Source organism: Astatotilapia calliptera, chromosome 20 (genome assembly GCF_900246225.1).
Source record: "Astatotilapia calliptera chromosome 20, fAstCal1.2, whole genome shotgun sequence".
Lineage (NCBI taxonomy): Eukaryota > Metazoa > Chordata > Actinopteri > Cichliformes > Cichlidae > Astatotilapia > Astatotilapia calliptera.
This window is the reverse complement of record NC_039321.1, coordinates 12811869-12827921: the sequence shown is the minus strand read 5'-3', so window position 1 is coordinate 12827921 and position 16053 is coordinate 12811869. Positions and strand designations below refer to the sequence as shown.

Below are 16053 nucleotides of genomic sequence, written 5' to 3'. Positions count from 1 at the left end.
TCCCTGTCTACTTCTTTACTCTGACCTGCAAAGATACGATACGCAAACAGGAAAAAAAACTGTCCATATCCTGTCCCTACATAAACAAACCAAACAAACAAACCAACCAGGTTCAGCCTTGACATCCCTGTCACTCTGGACTTTTACTTTTCAGGCCCAAAGACTAAAACAGTGCTTCTTTTTGCTTTGCTGGTTGGTAACTAAGTAAATAATTAAAGATAAATAAAGTAATAAAGTGATTCCAGGGAACCAGTATTCCCATAACAACAAATATTCATGTGTGTCCTAGGGTACGGCCAACCCGGATGGTTACATCTCCACCCTGCCAGGCTCCAGCGTTGTCTTTCACTGGCCACGAAATGATTATGACCAACTGCTATGTGTGCGCTTCATGGACATCCCCAATTGCACATGGTCAGGAGGTTTTGAGGTTAACAAACCCAAGTCTTTTCATGTAAATATGAGGTGAGCTACCTACTGTATGAAGACACATTAATCTTTTAGCAAATGTCCATGTTGTCTTTCCGTGATGCCAAAGTCCCTCTAGGAGCACGTTTCCCCACTCAGCAGCCAGCTTGATGAAATTCACATGCAGTTATTTAAAGAATGTGCCATTTCTATTTATGTGTAGCGTGGCCTCTAAACAAAAAATTCAAAAGCTGGAATGATATACTACTGTGGAATTGCTATGCATATGTGTAGTCTGGATTATTTGATTTCCATGTCCCTCTCTCATCTGTGTCTGCTATGACTTGATTAGGTCAGGTCATGGCAGACAAATTCATGATAAACAGCTCCATCTGTCACTTGATGAGGGGTATCGAATGTTGCATTGAAAGCAATCTTGTTACTGGCTGTAAAAAAAATTCTCATGAATTTTGTTTCTCTAATAATCTGAGAGAATATTTTATGGATAAAATCTCTTAAATCTTGAGATCTGATTTTCACCCAGGTGTCATCCACATACCTGAGACAATGACAATGACCAGGGTAGGATAACAAAGCCCTGTTTTTCCATTCTTCCATGTACAAGTTGCCACATTGGCTGAAACTGAGGAACCCATGGTTAATTAATGGCAGGACATCTTTTAGCAGTTTTGTAGGAAGTAGTAGTTTTGTGGGGTCTAAAAGACACATTGATGGTTTGGAGGAAGTAATTACTGATGCTAACTCAGAAAGATCAATTGGAGAAAAGAGTCTAAATTAATATCAATGGTACTAAAAGTAGCTGTAGATAATATTACATCTGTGAGATGATTATGAGTAATTTTTTCTCTAATGGTTAACATTTTATTTGTGAAGAAGTTCATGAAGTCATTACTAGTTAACGTTAAAGGGATGGTTGGCTCAACAGAGCTCTGACTTTTTGTCAGCCTGGCTACAGTGCTGAAGAGAAACCTGGGGTTGTTCTTATTTTCTTCAATCAGTGAAGAATAGAAAGATGTTGTAGCTTAACGGGGGGACGCTTTTTAAAATTTAATTTTGTTTATTTATTTATTTTTATAAAGCAACACACTATTTCTCCAGGCTAAATGATGATTTTCTAAATTTGTGACACGCCATTTCCTCTCAAGCTTATGAGTCATCTGCTTTAGGCTATGTGTTTGAGAATTATACCACGGAGTCAGGTACTTCTGATTTGAGGCTCTATATTCCAGAGGAGTTACAGTATCCAGAGTCATACGTAGTGAGGATGCAAAATTACTATCCACCTCTGTTGGAGTAGTGTTCAGGTAGCTGCTCTGCTCTGTGTTGGTACAGGGCATTGAAGATGATAACAGTGGGTGGATTATATTCTTAAACTTAGTTACAGCGCTTTCAGAAAGACATCTACGGGAGGAGGGATGGGGAATAGTTAGTGAATAATGAAGAGGATTTTTAATGAAAAAGTGAGTTTGGCTATGAAGAGTAGAAAAGTGGTTCGTGTAAATACCTGCACAGGTAGGAAGATGTCTCGGAAAAAAGGACAGTGGATGTTTTACTCAGATTGTTTAACACAATCTTGGAAATTGAAAGAAATGCGCTGGTATCAATTTTCAAGAACAAGGGTGGTGTGTAGAGCTGAGTGCAAGTTAGAGAGATGGTTTGCACATGGGCAACTGAGAGATGGTGGATACATAAGACAAAGAGTTTGAAGATGGAGCTGCCAGGCAGGAGGAAACCTCAGAGATGATTCACAAATGTAGTGAAGGAGGACATGAGAGGGTGATTGAGACAGAGAAGGATACTGGGGAGCAGGTGTTACAGACAGACAAACAGAAACACATTTCACAATATTTTATGTATTTATTTGATTTTATTTGTATCTTATTTTAAAAAGGGACACACTGGGGAATTGTTTCTTCCTACGGACAGAGATCACCCTCAAGGGAGCCACCTACCAGATCTCCTTTACTGACACTGACCAGCTGCCTCCTCCTTTCCGCATTGACAACACCTCTGAGGTTGGTCCTAACTGTCAGGTGCTACTGTGTTAGTCAGATAAACAACGCCTGTACTCAAAACACTGGACAACAAGTGCTTTTGTCTAACGTTCATGCACACTCTCACACATTAGGTAAACCAAGGGTTCAGTAACTTGCCCAAGGATACTTTGATGTGCTTTGTGTTAAACGACCTGCTCTACCTCCTGTAATGGATAGTATACCAGAGACAAAGGGTCTTATTATTAATTTGCAACTTGGGGGGTGTTGTTCTGAGAGGAATTCAGAATCTTTTTTTGAGATCCATAGCAGTTATGGTCTGGTTATTTGTTATTTCTTATCTTTTTGTGTCCTTCACATGCAAAAGTGTCTGGGTTGGCTTTATTATCTGTTACACGTCTTCAGTAAAAATGAAAGACAAATGGAGCATGAGGTAAATTGTTAGAATAAACTCCTTTGTTTTAATTGTTGCAGGTGCCTATTCGATTCTGGCAGCATGGTGTAGTTGACATGCAGCTGCACACTGAGGTGAAGCCAGGCGCAGTGCTAGACTACGCATGTGATGAGCCTACATTGCCCCCATGCCTCATACTCACTGTGAAGGGAGCTGGATCTTCTGAGGTCACAGCTGACATGAACTTCTTCCGAGAATACAACAAACTCTACTATGAGAACTTCATCTACATCGCAGCCACGCACACTTTCTCACAGTATGGCTGAAGGAATTAAAAAGGACATCATTTTCTTTGTTTTCCTTTTTTTTAAAGTTCAAAGGTTAATTTTGTATCTGCAGGATTGTCGAGAGACGACTTGTTGGGAAGAAGTGTTTGGTGAGCTGTGCTGAACTGGTTCTAGATGTGGACACTAAGACTCAGAGGGTCATCCTGAGGAAGAAGGTAGTATATTTGTTAGGTTATACATTGTAAAATGTAAAACAGAATGCACTGATTTACAAGTCATTTAAGATAGTAATTGATTTATTTATTAGTTATTACCTTTATTTAACCTTAAAGTCTCACTGAGATAAAATCTCTTTTTCAAGGGAGACCTGGCCAGGTTAGCAGCCATATAAACTCAAAATGTCTCAAAATGAATGCAATAGAAAAAGACAAGAGCTACAATATGACGTAGATCCACATTCCCACAACATAAGACTAATGGCCTCTCAAGAAAAACGTACAAGTCTCCTCCATCACATTGCTTGTGATAAATTTAAATCTATCAATAGATGTAGCAGCTCTACTTGGAACCCCTCCCGAATTGCTAAGCTTCTCCCCCTGGCTTTAACGAGGGCCAGCCACCCTTTGGAGAAAGCTCATCTAACATCCAAGATCTAATTCTTTCAGTCACTAGCACTTGTCTATTGGTGAGTGTAGCGACTTAGATTGACCGGTCCTTATACAACCGTGCAATGGCTTGAATCTCCAGTCATAGGTGCCCTCTTTTAAAAATGGTCACATTGCTAATATCACACTTTAAATACTACCTGGAATTGTGTTAACGCATTCATCTGTGTGCAGGCTAGCTCTCCACTACTGTGAATAAGCAGCAACCCAGCAGCAAAACTTGCCATCAACTCAAGTTTTATGCACGTGTCAGGCTGATCAGAAAACCTGTTGCCATTATCTTTTCCTGTGTGTGTGTGTGTGTGTGTGTGAGAGAGAGGAGAGAGGAAAAAGGAAAATTATAGAAAATTCTAATCATTCTGTTTACATGGAATATTGTGCAGGAACCAGGAAAGCGTTCCCAGCTGTGGAGGATGACTGGGACTGGCATGCTTTGTCATGAAGGTTCATCTCCACCACAGAGCAAACCAGCTCAGCCACGCCCACTGGACTCCTCTCTTGTACTGGACATCGCTGGACTTGCAGCTGTTAGTGACAACAGGTTTGTTCTCTGCAGTTTAAGAATTCTCTCTCAGGAGTAATTTTCAGTAATTTAATGACCCCAGACCGTAAGCTGAGATGAACTCTGGGTGTAAGAGGTATTTCTTTACCTCTCCCAGTTTTGAGCCACTAATGCTAAGGAGGCCAGACTCACGACGCAGCACCACCCAGACATGGTACTTCAGCTCAGGCATGCTGACCTGTGGCCTGCCTCGACTGGTAGTACAGGTAGGTGCACCACCAGCTTAGCTTATTATTGTGCTTGTGTTTTTCCTTTCATGACTTTCTTCAGTTTTACACTATTCGGTGACTGGTACTCTCCAGGTGAAAGGTGGGGTTGCGGGTCTGTATGATGGAGCAGAGGTGGTTCTGGGACCAGATTCTGGACTTCTGGAGCCTAGTCTTGAGCAGCAGTTCATCAACCAGAAGATGAGGCCGGGTTCTGGGGTTCTGTCGGTCCAGGTGCTGCCAGATGGACCCACACGTGTCTTACAGGTGAAAAACCCAAAACAGGAAAGTCTAAAGAAATGACAAAAAGCTGCTCGTAAAGAATTGTTTAGACCAGGGGTCGGCAACCTGCGGCTCTTTAGTCTTTATACTGTGTATAGAGTTTGCAGTTCGTCTTGTAATCGGAAGGTTGCCAGTTCGAGCCCCGACCTGGACAGTCTCGGTTGTTGTGTTCTTGGGCAAGACACTTCACCCGTTGCCTACTGGTAGTGGTCAGAGGGCCTGGTGGCGCCAGTGTCCGGCAGTGTCTCGCCTCTGTCAGTGCGCCCCAGGGCAGCTGCGGCTACAATGTAGCTTGCCATCACCAATGTGTGGGTGGATGACTGAATGTAGTGTAAAGCGCTTTGGGGTCCTTAGGGACTAAGTAAAGCGCTATACAAATACAGGCCATTTACCATGGTGATCTTGAAAAAATATAAAATGATATTTTATTATTTTTCGTTGCTCAAAATAAGAGTCACACTCCCGGCTTCCGCGAGTGTGACTCGGGACTTTCAACCCCAGGTAGGCCAAGTATGGAGAAATGTAAGAAAAGAAAAATATCTGAAGAAAATAGAACATTTAATGATGCCTGGGCAGATTTATTTGCATTTACTTCTGACGAGGCCTGCCAGAATGCCTAAATTCGGACTTCGGATCCACATACGTATTTGAGCAGCTATTCCCCACTACGTTAAAAACAAAAACCGCTCGCGCCTCACAGATGACAGCTTACAGTCTTGCGTAAAGATGAAAGTGACTTCATACAGCCCCGATTTGCAGACGCTGTGCGCAGAGGTTCAGGAGCAAAAGCCCCATTGTAAACATACCACGGCAGACCCAACAATGTTTGCATGAACATGCTTTTTAGCATCTCTTTATTGACCACTTTTCACACACGGTTGCTGTACACATGCAGCTGGCTTTAGCGTTCCAGCACAGAGCCCGACACATAACACAACAGCAGAGAGAGCACAGACTTTAAGGTGGCAAGGCGTCATTGCGGATGATACTCAGGTGCGTCCACCTCTTCTGCAGAGGCATTGCAGGCCACGCCCCGCCATACACATTAACCATTTTTTAGCAGCATAGTGCTTTTTTCCATCCATCTATCCATCCATTCGCTTCCGCTTATCCTTTTCAGGGTCGCGGGGGGCGCTGGAGCCTATCCCAGCGAGAGGCGGGGTACACCCTGCAGGGTTCTCAAAATTTCAAAATTCCTGGTAGCCCTTCGGGCAGGGACTCTTCAGTTTTTGGTAGCCCAAAATAAATGTAAGTAGCCCGAATAAAAAAGAGAGCAATTTTTTGATTAATGTTTTGTTTCCTTTACAATATTATACTTTAATGTATAATATTGTAAAGGAAACAAAACATTAATCAAAAAATTGTTGAAAAACAAATTACAACATTGTATAAAAATTACAATCATCAACTCAAATACTTGGTTCTAATTGAACAGAAATTTCTATGAACTTGTAAGAACTGTGTAGGACATGAATCAGTCTGTGCCAGATCCTGAATTTGAAATTTCCACTGAAGTCACGGGTAAGAGACAAGTGGAACCAAGATCTAGGCCATTTGCTTTTTGAAGTTTGCAAAGACTGCTAAATTTTGCCAGTGGTAGTTCACTCTTTGCAACATAGTACGCTGTTCTAAACAGATTTTTCAGGTTTATTTTTAGTATGTTATTTGCAATTGGTGTTTGTTCTGGGAAAGATATTGCAGACTGAGCAATAATGCATTTCTTGCATTTCTCATGGGTTCTAATGGGGGCCTTTCTTAAAATGACTGGTCCCAGTAACAAAGGCGCTTGTCGACTCAGAAATCGAGAGAAAACCAACAACACACCCGGCAGAACATTATGTTATTTACACGGGTGCACATAAGTGGTCCGCATGTGCGCATTCGCTGTCAAAATAAAAGACGCGCACCAGATAAGGAGTTGCAACGCGCGTTTGCGTCCATATAAAAAGCACTGTTTTTGTCCGCTAGAGTGGGATTTTCACGGCACATTCCACACCACATCTCTGTGCGTTCATCATTTGTTTGAAGCCAGCTCACCTCCTGCAACCACTTTTCCGAGAATACGTGCTTCTTTTGTGGTTCGGACTCCTTCTGACATTTCTTTGGAGGTAGAGGAACACCAAAGTAATTGCTTAAAGGAGCTTCTTCGACATCTTTAAGAGTTTTAAACAAATGTCTGTCCTCCTCCAGAAAATCTTATGTATGCAAACACGCGTTGCAAGTTCATATCTTGTGCGCGTTTTTTTTTTTTTTTTTTGACAGCGAATGCGCACCTGCGGACCACTTATGTGCACCCCTGGTTATATAGCTCGTCATATTGCAGCCACAGAAATTCTTTTGTCCATGAAACCATAAAGCTGCTTGTGGTAAGCTTTTCTTTGGCTGTCACTTCTTCACCCTGACCTGTCTTATTTGGCTCAGCAGAACTAAAATATATATCCTGCTGCTTTTACACACGCACTCACATAACGCTCAGCGATTCTCTGCGCGATCAACCTCTCACATGCTTAAGCTTGCTGCGGGAGATTTCACTTGTCATGTTTGCATAGTAAGCTAACGATTGATAAGACGATGTCAGAGGAATTGGTGCACAAATTATCATCACTCACAGATCAGTGCTGTCGCTCTCTATACACAGTTCGCACGATTGCAAAGTGAAAGCAAAAAAACAAGCGCAAATTCAAACGCGATTTCAATATGTCACATATTGACAGTGGCTCACCGATGCCAATGACATAATTACCCAGCTACATTTCTGAAAGAATGCAAAAGCATTGACATATATTTTTCCTTCCTACAATAGCCCGACGGGCAGGGCAGAGATAGATTTTGGTAGCCCGACTGGAAAAATCGCTAGCTCCGGGACGTCGGGCTAGCGATATTGCGAGCCCTGCCCTGGACAGGTCACCAGTCTGTCACAGGGCCAACACACAGGGACAGACAACCATTCGCACTCACATTCATTCACACATTCACACCTAGTGACAATTTGGATTATCCAATCAACCTATCCCCACAAGCTTGTGGGGATAGGTTGCTTTTTTCCAATTATTTTTAAAATTCAGAGCAAGCCCAAAGGTGATATAAGAATGACAGCTCAGTTTTTGTTTGCTACATGGATAATTTAAGTTCAGCCTTTTAATTCATTTAAAAGAGACCTTCAGCTGGATGTCATTCTTTTTTGTAATTTTTTTAAGTGTTCAAAATGTGTTCATTACATGAATTAAATTTTATTTTCTTTGTAGCACTTCGTGAATTTCATAAGCAACACTTTATAGCTGTTCATACAAAGCATAAAGGTAAAAAAAACAATGTATGCAGTGTTATCTTCATTTTAGATGTGAAAAAGTATTTGCAGCTCCCAGTGTTTTCTTTTCCGTGGAAACTGGGGCCAAATGGCTCTTTGGGTCTTAAAGGTTGCTGACCCCTGGTTTAGACAAATAAAAAAACACAGCAATTACAAACAGTTTCACCTAACAGGCTCTTCAAAATAATAACTAAGAAAATGCGTTCTGACAGCTTTTGTTCATCTTAAAAGGTCATACCAATAGTTTAACCTGCTTGTTTGTTGTAGTTTATTGTTGTTTTACCTGGTTTACTAGAAACCACAACGTACCAGGGAGTTATCAATCTTTTCCTCCCTACATGGCAAACTCTCCTACCCTGTAGATTAGGTGCAGTACTCTCTTCTCAAGCAACTTGGTATGTATGCTTTTTTTTTGCGTCTTTAACATACTGTTATAACATCATGATATTGACTTAATGAATGCTCAGTCATCCAGGCAAGAAAATTCCAAAAAGTTGATGCTGTTCATCCGGAGGTTTCGTCAATCATCCAAGTGTCTTCTTCTGTCTCAGCTGACTGCAGGTTTCCACAGCCTTATAAACAGTAAATTTGCACAATGAGTAAAACTAGCACCACTTGCGAAAGAGGAGCGGATCCAACAGAGACTTACAATGCGGCCAGAAGAGAGAAGGATGCCACACCGAAGGGGACAAGTGGGTGAAAAATATGTCTAACAGACAACTCATCCAAGCAGAGAAAAACAAAAGGGTTGAACTTTGCTGTGACACAGAAACAAATCCCTCTAGTGGAACTGATCACAGCCACAGAAACGGCAACATTGCAGACGTGGAGGACGTGTCCCCCGACACAAACAGAGTAGTATACTGTACACTGTTAAGTGCCGGGAGAATTGCCAGAATTTATACATCGGGGAAACCAAACAACCTCTGGCGAAGCAGATGGCACAACACTCAAAAGAGTTAAGTTGTCAGGCCAGGACTCTGCAGTCTATCTTCACCACAGTGGACACTCTTTCAGTGATAAGGGTGTACACATCCTGGACAGGGAGGAACGCTGGTTTGAGTGGGGAGTCAAAGAGGCCATTTACATGAAAAGGGAAAGACCATCTCTGAATCGAGGAGGGGTCCTAAGGGTACATCTGTCACCATCTTGCAGTGCTGTGATTGCAGCCATTCCCCAACTCTCTGTGAACTCTCTGTGGTACTCATGGACATTGATCATTAGTCATTGGCCAATGATCAGTGGTCAGTGACCAGTGGTTGTTCATGTGCAATAATGATCAAGAAACTGACCTCACAGCCCATTTTTCACAAGTGGTGCTTGTTTCAGTCATTATGCAAATGTACTGTTTATAAGGTTGGGGAAATCTGCAGTCAGCTGAGACTGAAGAAGTCACTTGAATGAGTGACGAAAGGTTTCTCCCACTGAAAACGAGATGTCTGGATGAACAGAATCAACTTTTTGGGATCATGTTATTGGGAGCAGGTCTTGACTCATTATCCTGCTCCTGAATATGCTATGGTCAATAGGACACCCCCCAGTAATTGTGTGAATCAGAAGCCTTGGGTACACTACCAACTCACTCATGTTTCCACCCTAGAGACTTGTCAATGTATTCCAGGGGCCAGAGCATGCAACACAAAACAAGTTAGAAACCTCTGACTAACATTCCTAAAAACACTGGTAGCGAACAACTGTGAGCAACAAAATGATGCACGACAGGCAAATCACTTCCTGTGTGAGCGTGCCTTAAGACAAAGAATTGAATGTTCTTGAATGATTTTAACCCATCTGAGCATGTGTTTTTTGTTTTTTTTTACTGAAGGTGGGATGGTAGAGTAACACATTTGATGTTGAAAAAAAATTGCAATTCCATAATACAGTTGTTTTTGCTTTCCAGTCTTTACTTCAGTCATTTATATTTGACCTGACTCCAGATGTTCCAAATCTGATATACAGTCTCTTTGGTTTTTCTTTTTTGTTCACACACTATAAATCTGGTAACTGCTTCTTTTATGATGTACCAGATATTTATCACTCTAATGATCCAAAAATACTTGTGAAAATATCTGAATTTCATATCTGTGAACCTCCTCAGTATTGATTTTGGTTTAAACTGCATTTTTTGCAGATCAGTGACTTCAATCAGAGGAGAATGATGAGGAGCTCACCTAGTACAGAACAGGATCGGGGCAAAGATGACGTGAAGAAGAGAGAGGCTGAGCAGGAGCTGGAGGTAAAATCATTTGAAATGCATCTATTATGCTGTAACAAAAATCTTTCACTTCAAGTGTTTATTTGTAGTGTATATATACTTCTCAATTTGGGGATTCAGATATTCTCACAGTTTAAAAAAGTGAATATGTTCTCCCAGCTCTTCATCTTTAAGAACGAAGACTGGAGGCTGTGCTTAAACTACTGGGGGATCACTCTCCACAGCCTCCCTTGAAAAATCTGTTCCATGGTACTGGATAGGAGCACAGCAGAGTGTGACATACCAACAATGAGTCCCCCTTCCCTCTTCTGAGCTGTTTCTCTTTCCCTCTTTCTTTCTCCCCTTCTTTCCCCCAGTCAAGTCTGTCCCGTATTCAGCAAGTGAAAATAAAATAAACAATAAAAGGTGAATCAAATGGACCATTACGGCAAGGCTGGGATGGTCAATTTGGTAAAGTAAATCTGTTGGGCATCTTTCTTTGCCTTTAGACAATAATTCTGATGGCAAAAGAGCCAAACGGGACAGGCAAAAGAAAAAAAAAACAAAAAACAAAAAAAAACTGAGTATTAGCACCTCCAAATTTGAGGCCATGGCCCTTAGCTGGAATAGGGTGGAGTCCTCCACGTGAGCTGCTGCGTCATGTGAAGGAGCTTAAGTATCTCAGGGTCTTGTTCATGATTGATGGGAGAAGGGAGCAAGAGACCATGGCTACAGTGATGCTCTCTGGTCTCTCTTCCTTAGAGATAGGATGAGGAGATAGTCATTTGAGAGAGTCTTAGAGAAGAGCCCCCGTTCCTCGACATCGAAAGGAGCCAGTTGAGGTGGCTCAGTAATCTGGCAAAGATGAAATGGGTGAAATGTTCCAAGCATGTCACACCAGGAGAAAGCCCCTGGATCTGCTGGAGAAATTACATCTCTTGGCGTGTCTGGGAATCCCTCAATGTTCTCCTGGTTATGCTGGATGGGGTGGGGAGAGGGTTGTCTTGCCTTCTCTCTTCCTAGCCCTACAACTCTGCCCTGAATAAGAGAAAGATGGTGAATGTGTGGATGAATATTATCTTATTATTTTCTAGAATTTTTTACATTGTTGCACTGGTCTTGGTTAGAATAGGCTTTCTAGAAAACCTTAAAATGGTTCATCTAGGAATCATACACTTCTTCTCTGTAATTATACCCAGGTGTTGGTGAACTTGGAGGAGGGGCTAGGGCTGTCTCTGGTCAACAAGGTTCCTGAGGAGCTTGTTTTTACTACGCTGTCTGGTATAGATGTCCACTTTACTCGCACTGCTGCCAATGAAGTGTTGGAGCTGAGCATCCACAATATACAGGTGAGCTTACTGCACATTTGGAAATATTTACAGTACTTAATAAACGCATTGGAGGACCACGCAGTGTGAGGTTTATTCCAGAGCTACTTTAAACGAACTGTTTCACATGCTCAGGGTAGCTTTCCATTATCTGGACTCACTTACCCAACACTGACAGTCAGGATAAGTTTCACACAAAGCTGGCTATCAACGTTAACACAAGGTTTCACTAATCTGTTTTTTTTTTTCTCTTAGTTGTAGCCTCTGTGGTGTATGATAGTCTGGGAGGAAGCAAAAATTACCATGGCAACATACTGGTTTACAGTAGGAATTAAACCACCTTCGTAATACATAAAACCCAGCTTACATAAAACCCTAGAGTAAAACAGTTTTCCAGCTTCCTCTCTCTAGTACAGGACACCGCTCTGCAGTCAGGTCTCATGCCTCCCCTGACACCACACCCTGAACCCACTGCTCCACTTCTGCCCTGCAGCTGAGCCATAAATCACTTAAATTTGAATTCATGTTATTAAAAGATGCATAAATGACTTCAATTAAGCAACCAAGATTTTATTGAAATGTGTACTTTCAGCTTAAATGGGTGGCAGAATGATACAGTGGTTAGCATCATTGCCTCACAGTAAGAAAGTCCTGGGTTAGAGTCCAGACTAGGGCCTTTCCATGTGGAGTAAATGGGAAATGGACTGATTCTTATATACTGCTTTTCTACTCTACCTGAGCACTCAGAGGATTTTATACAACTTGCCTCATTCAGCCATTCATACAGGCACTTTTTTCTATGCTTCCGTGCTTTCTATCTAACACATACATTCATAGGCACAAGCCCCACATGACCTTGAATTCGAATAGAGCGGTTGATAATATAGATAAATGAATGCAAAAGATGCTTCATTTTACATTCATGTGGTATACATGCTGAAAGTTAAGAAGGAAAATTGTTTGATCCCCCTCTGAATTTGTAAGTTCACTTACAAACAAAAGAAAAGTCTCTAAATTTTGTGGTAGTTTAATTTTATTGGAGAGAGACAGAATATAAACCAAAAATCCAGAAAAACACTTCATATAAATAACAGTCAAGCACAGACGTGGATGCTTTGGAGTTGTTTCTCTGCTAGGGGTACAGGGTGACTTTGTTGTATTGAGCGGCCAATGTATGGGATCGTGTACGGTAAAATCTTGGATGAGAACCTCTTTCCCTCGGCCAGAGCGCTGACGATGGGTCATGATGGGTCTTCCAGCATGACGGTTATCCAAAACATACCAACAACATAACCTAACAAAGGAACAGCCAGATAACAAGCACATTAACATCATGGAGCCAGTCTCCAGACCTCAGTACTAGAGAAAATGTATGGAGGGAGCTAAAGCTTCAAGTTGCCAAACGGCACCAAGAAACCTAAAGGAATTAGTGTTTCTGTGGAGATCCCCCATCTCCACAGAAACACTAATTCCTTTAGGTTTCTTGGTGCCGTTAGATGTTTAATAAGATATTTCTTGTAGGATTTTGACCCCCCCCAGCCAAAATCCTACAAGAAACATCTTATTGCTGTGTTTGTGGTTTCTAAGTCATTTTAGCTTAGGCATCAAATACTTAATTCACTCAATGACATACAAATCAATTCGTAACTTTTTATGAAATATGTTTTTAAATCAAAATTAAGCTGCCATAAAAATGAGAGATTTCACATCTTTGTATTGTAAGTGAGCAAATTTACAAATAATTATTTAACTTGCTGTACTTGTGAGTCTGATAAGTGCATCTGGAAAGTATTCACAACATTTAACCTTTTCCAGATGTTGTCATATTATTCCAAAATGGATTTATTTATTTTTTTAATTTCACATTTTTACACACATACCTTATAATGACAAAGGGAAAAAGTTTTCTTGAAATTCTTGTAAATTAAAATCTGAAAATAAAAATATAATATGTACATAAGTATTCAGTCTGACACTGTGCTGTGAATGCTTTCCTCATGAACTTGTTTATGTAGTAAATGTTTCGCTAACTCTATAAATACTCTTTCTGTCACATTGTGGTTATCAGGTGGATAATCAGCTCTTGGGTACCACTCATCCTGTCATGCTGTGTGTGACTCCCAGTTCCAGTGAGAGCAGTGTAAGTGACAGTGGCCCAGCGATGCAAGTCAATTCAGTCAAGGTTCCTAGCAGCCTCATGCTTACTGACCTCTACAAGGTGAGTACCACACAGTGCTCCATCACAGGTGATCACTGGGGACTGTAGAAAAGTAAACTGATGAAACTGTCATAAAGTATATTTTTTAACTTAATCTTGATATTTTTTTTTAGAAAACATATAGCTTTGTTGTACCAGAATCTTGTGACTAAAGATGTAACCATGATATATACGCAGCACCTGATGGTGACAGCTCGTCGCTTCACTGTCATAATTGAGGAGAAGTTGCTGCTCAAGCTGCTCAGTTTCGTTGGATATGGACAGACAGATGCTGGTGGGTCTTTGTTTCAGCATCATTGTTAATAGTGGTAAGAGGCTCACCGCAAAACTGATCATTTTTATCCTTATCCAGAGCTGGAGAAGTTGGATGAAAACCTCCGTGACAAGCCCAACGAGGACACTGGACCTCACAAACGGTACTACTTTGAGAATTTGAAGATCAGCCTTCCTCAGATCAAACTGAGTGTCTTCACCTCTCACAAGCTGCCTGCTGAACTCAAGGTAACCAGACACTGATCTTTTTTTATAACCAAGCTTGAAATCATTCTGATAATGCAAAGTGGCGGTGCCTTTGATAGAGAGCAACATGTCCAAAAACCAAAGCTTAATGGTAGACATAACCACTCAAAAGTTTTATTTTCTTAAAGCAGTTGCTCAGCATTTTGAGAATATTTTCTTCTTTTCCTTAATATGCTGTTTACATGTAAATACAATTTAATTAACCTAACCAAGTATAAAAATTGGAGTAGCTTGGATCTTTATAAATAATAAAGCTAAATTAATTGTTTAAAGTTGAAAACGTCTTTGTAGGGCAGATGAAATCTTAAAGGATTGATATAACAGTAGACAGGCACCAGTTCTGTGTAGCTCTCACTCGTGCTGCCAACAGCAGCAATATTTAGGTGGGAGATATCCACATGAATACTAGGACACAAGGTTTCCAACCAGAACATCGTATTCTGTCACAGGAGATCAGTGCTTTTCATTTCTTACATTAAATACTTAAATACTTATAATGTTATGTGTGATCAGCTGGTTTTCACACCATAAAATTGTGACTTTGCCGATTATTAATTTATTTATTTTAAAGCTGTCACCATATTGGGTTTTGGAGCCTGGAGAGCACATCTGGAGCTCGATATGGAGTGCTACGTTATCAGCTAACAGTTGGTAGCTCATTTACCAAGGGGCATCTATAAACTGCTTGATGCAACACATGCACACACACACACACCTGTGCATATCTGCTGATTAGATAAATCTGTTAAAATAGTACCAAATGGCGCCAAAACCCCAAACGTTGTTAAAAGGTCCAGATCATTGACAGTTAGCCGAGGTGAAGTCAGACAGCTGCTAGCTAAAGCACTACACAGGTACACCTGGCAATCCAAGCAGCCAAGCCACTGACTAACCAACGTCCAAATGGGAGATTTATCGTAAAAAACACATTACTTCCCATATAGTTGTTACTAGGGAGAGATGGACGGCAACATATTTTTTTACCAAGCTGTTTTGTATCAGGCTGTCCGTGGGCCCCTGAGGCTGCCTTTTGTTTCAGACCACCACTCCCAACAAACATAGATGTTTACATCAGCGCTGTAACTTGCACTATTTTATCAACCGATTCACACTATAAACAGTGTTTGCCTCTTATCTGTATTTAATTATTTAATTTAATAACGGTACAGTACTCTTGGTAACCATTGTCCTTCATGTAAATATGTAAAAATTGTGCATGTTTCTGTTCTTTGTCATGTGTACTGTTTGTTTGTATATGTGTCTTTCTTGCTGCTGTTACACCCAAATTTCCCCTTGTGGGACAATTAAAGGATTATTCTATTCTATTCTAATGTGGTTAAAGCCTGACTTTGCAGGCACTCTGCATTTGTGGCATAAAACAATTCAAGTATCTGAGAGCTGCCATGCTACTGCCTCATATTATTACATGATTTGTTTTTCTTTTCCTTTTTTTTGGTCATTTTAGGTCCTGAAAGGTACCCTGGGCTTTCCTCTAGTTCGCTTTGAAGATGCAGTCATCAACATGTACCCATTCACAAGAGTGCATCCCTATGAAACACAGGAGATCATCATCAATGACATCCTTAAGCACTTTAGAGAGGTAACAGGCTTTATATACGTACGTGTGTGTGTGTGTGTGTGTGTGTGTGTGTGTGTGTGTGTGTGTGT

At 41.0% G+C, this 16053-nt stretch overlaps 1 protein-coding gene across 3 annotated transcripts in view; it reads left to right on the top strand.

Annotated features, from left to right (window-relative positions):
• The window catches only part of vps13d (vacuolar protein sorting 13 homolog D), a 76789-nt gene that overhangs the window by 51273 nt on the left and 9463 nt on the right, over positions 1-16053 (top strand). For all 3 annotated transcript variants that reach the window (XM_026154742.1, XM_026154743.1, XM_026154741.1), the window contains 13 exons: positions 290-465; positions 2321-2444; positions 2898-3133; positions 3217-3319; positions 4153-4310; positions 4429-4537; positions 4634-4804; positions 10258-10362; positions 11520-11669; positions 13717-13866; positions 14044-14140; positions 14219-14367; positions 15851-15985. In XM_026154742.1, the coding sequence (XP_026010527.1) occupies positions 290-465; positions 2321-2444; positions 2898-3133; positions 3217-3319; positions 4153-4310; positions 4429-4537; positions 4634-4804; positions 10258-10362; positions 11520-11669; positions 13717-13866; positions 14044-14140; positions 14219-14367; positions 15851-15985 (1863 nt within the window). The remainder of the gene's footprint in view (positions 1-289; positions 466-2320; positions 2445-2897; positions 3134-3216; positions 3320-4152; positions 4311-4428; positions 4538-4633; positions 4805-10257; positions 10363-11519; positions 11670-13716; positions 13867-14043; positions 14141-14218; positions 14368-15850; positions 15986-16053) is intronic.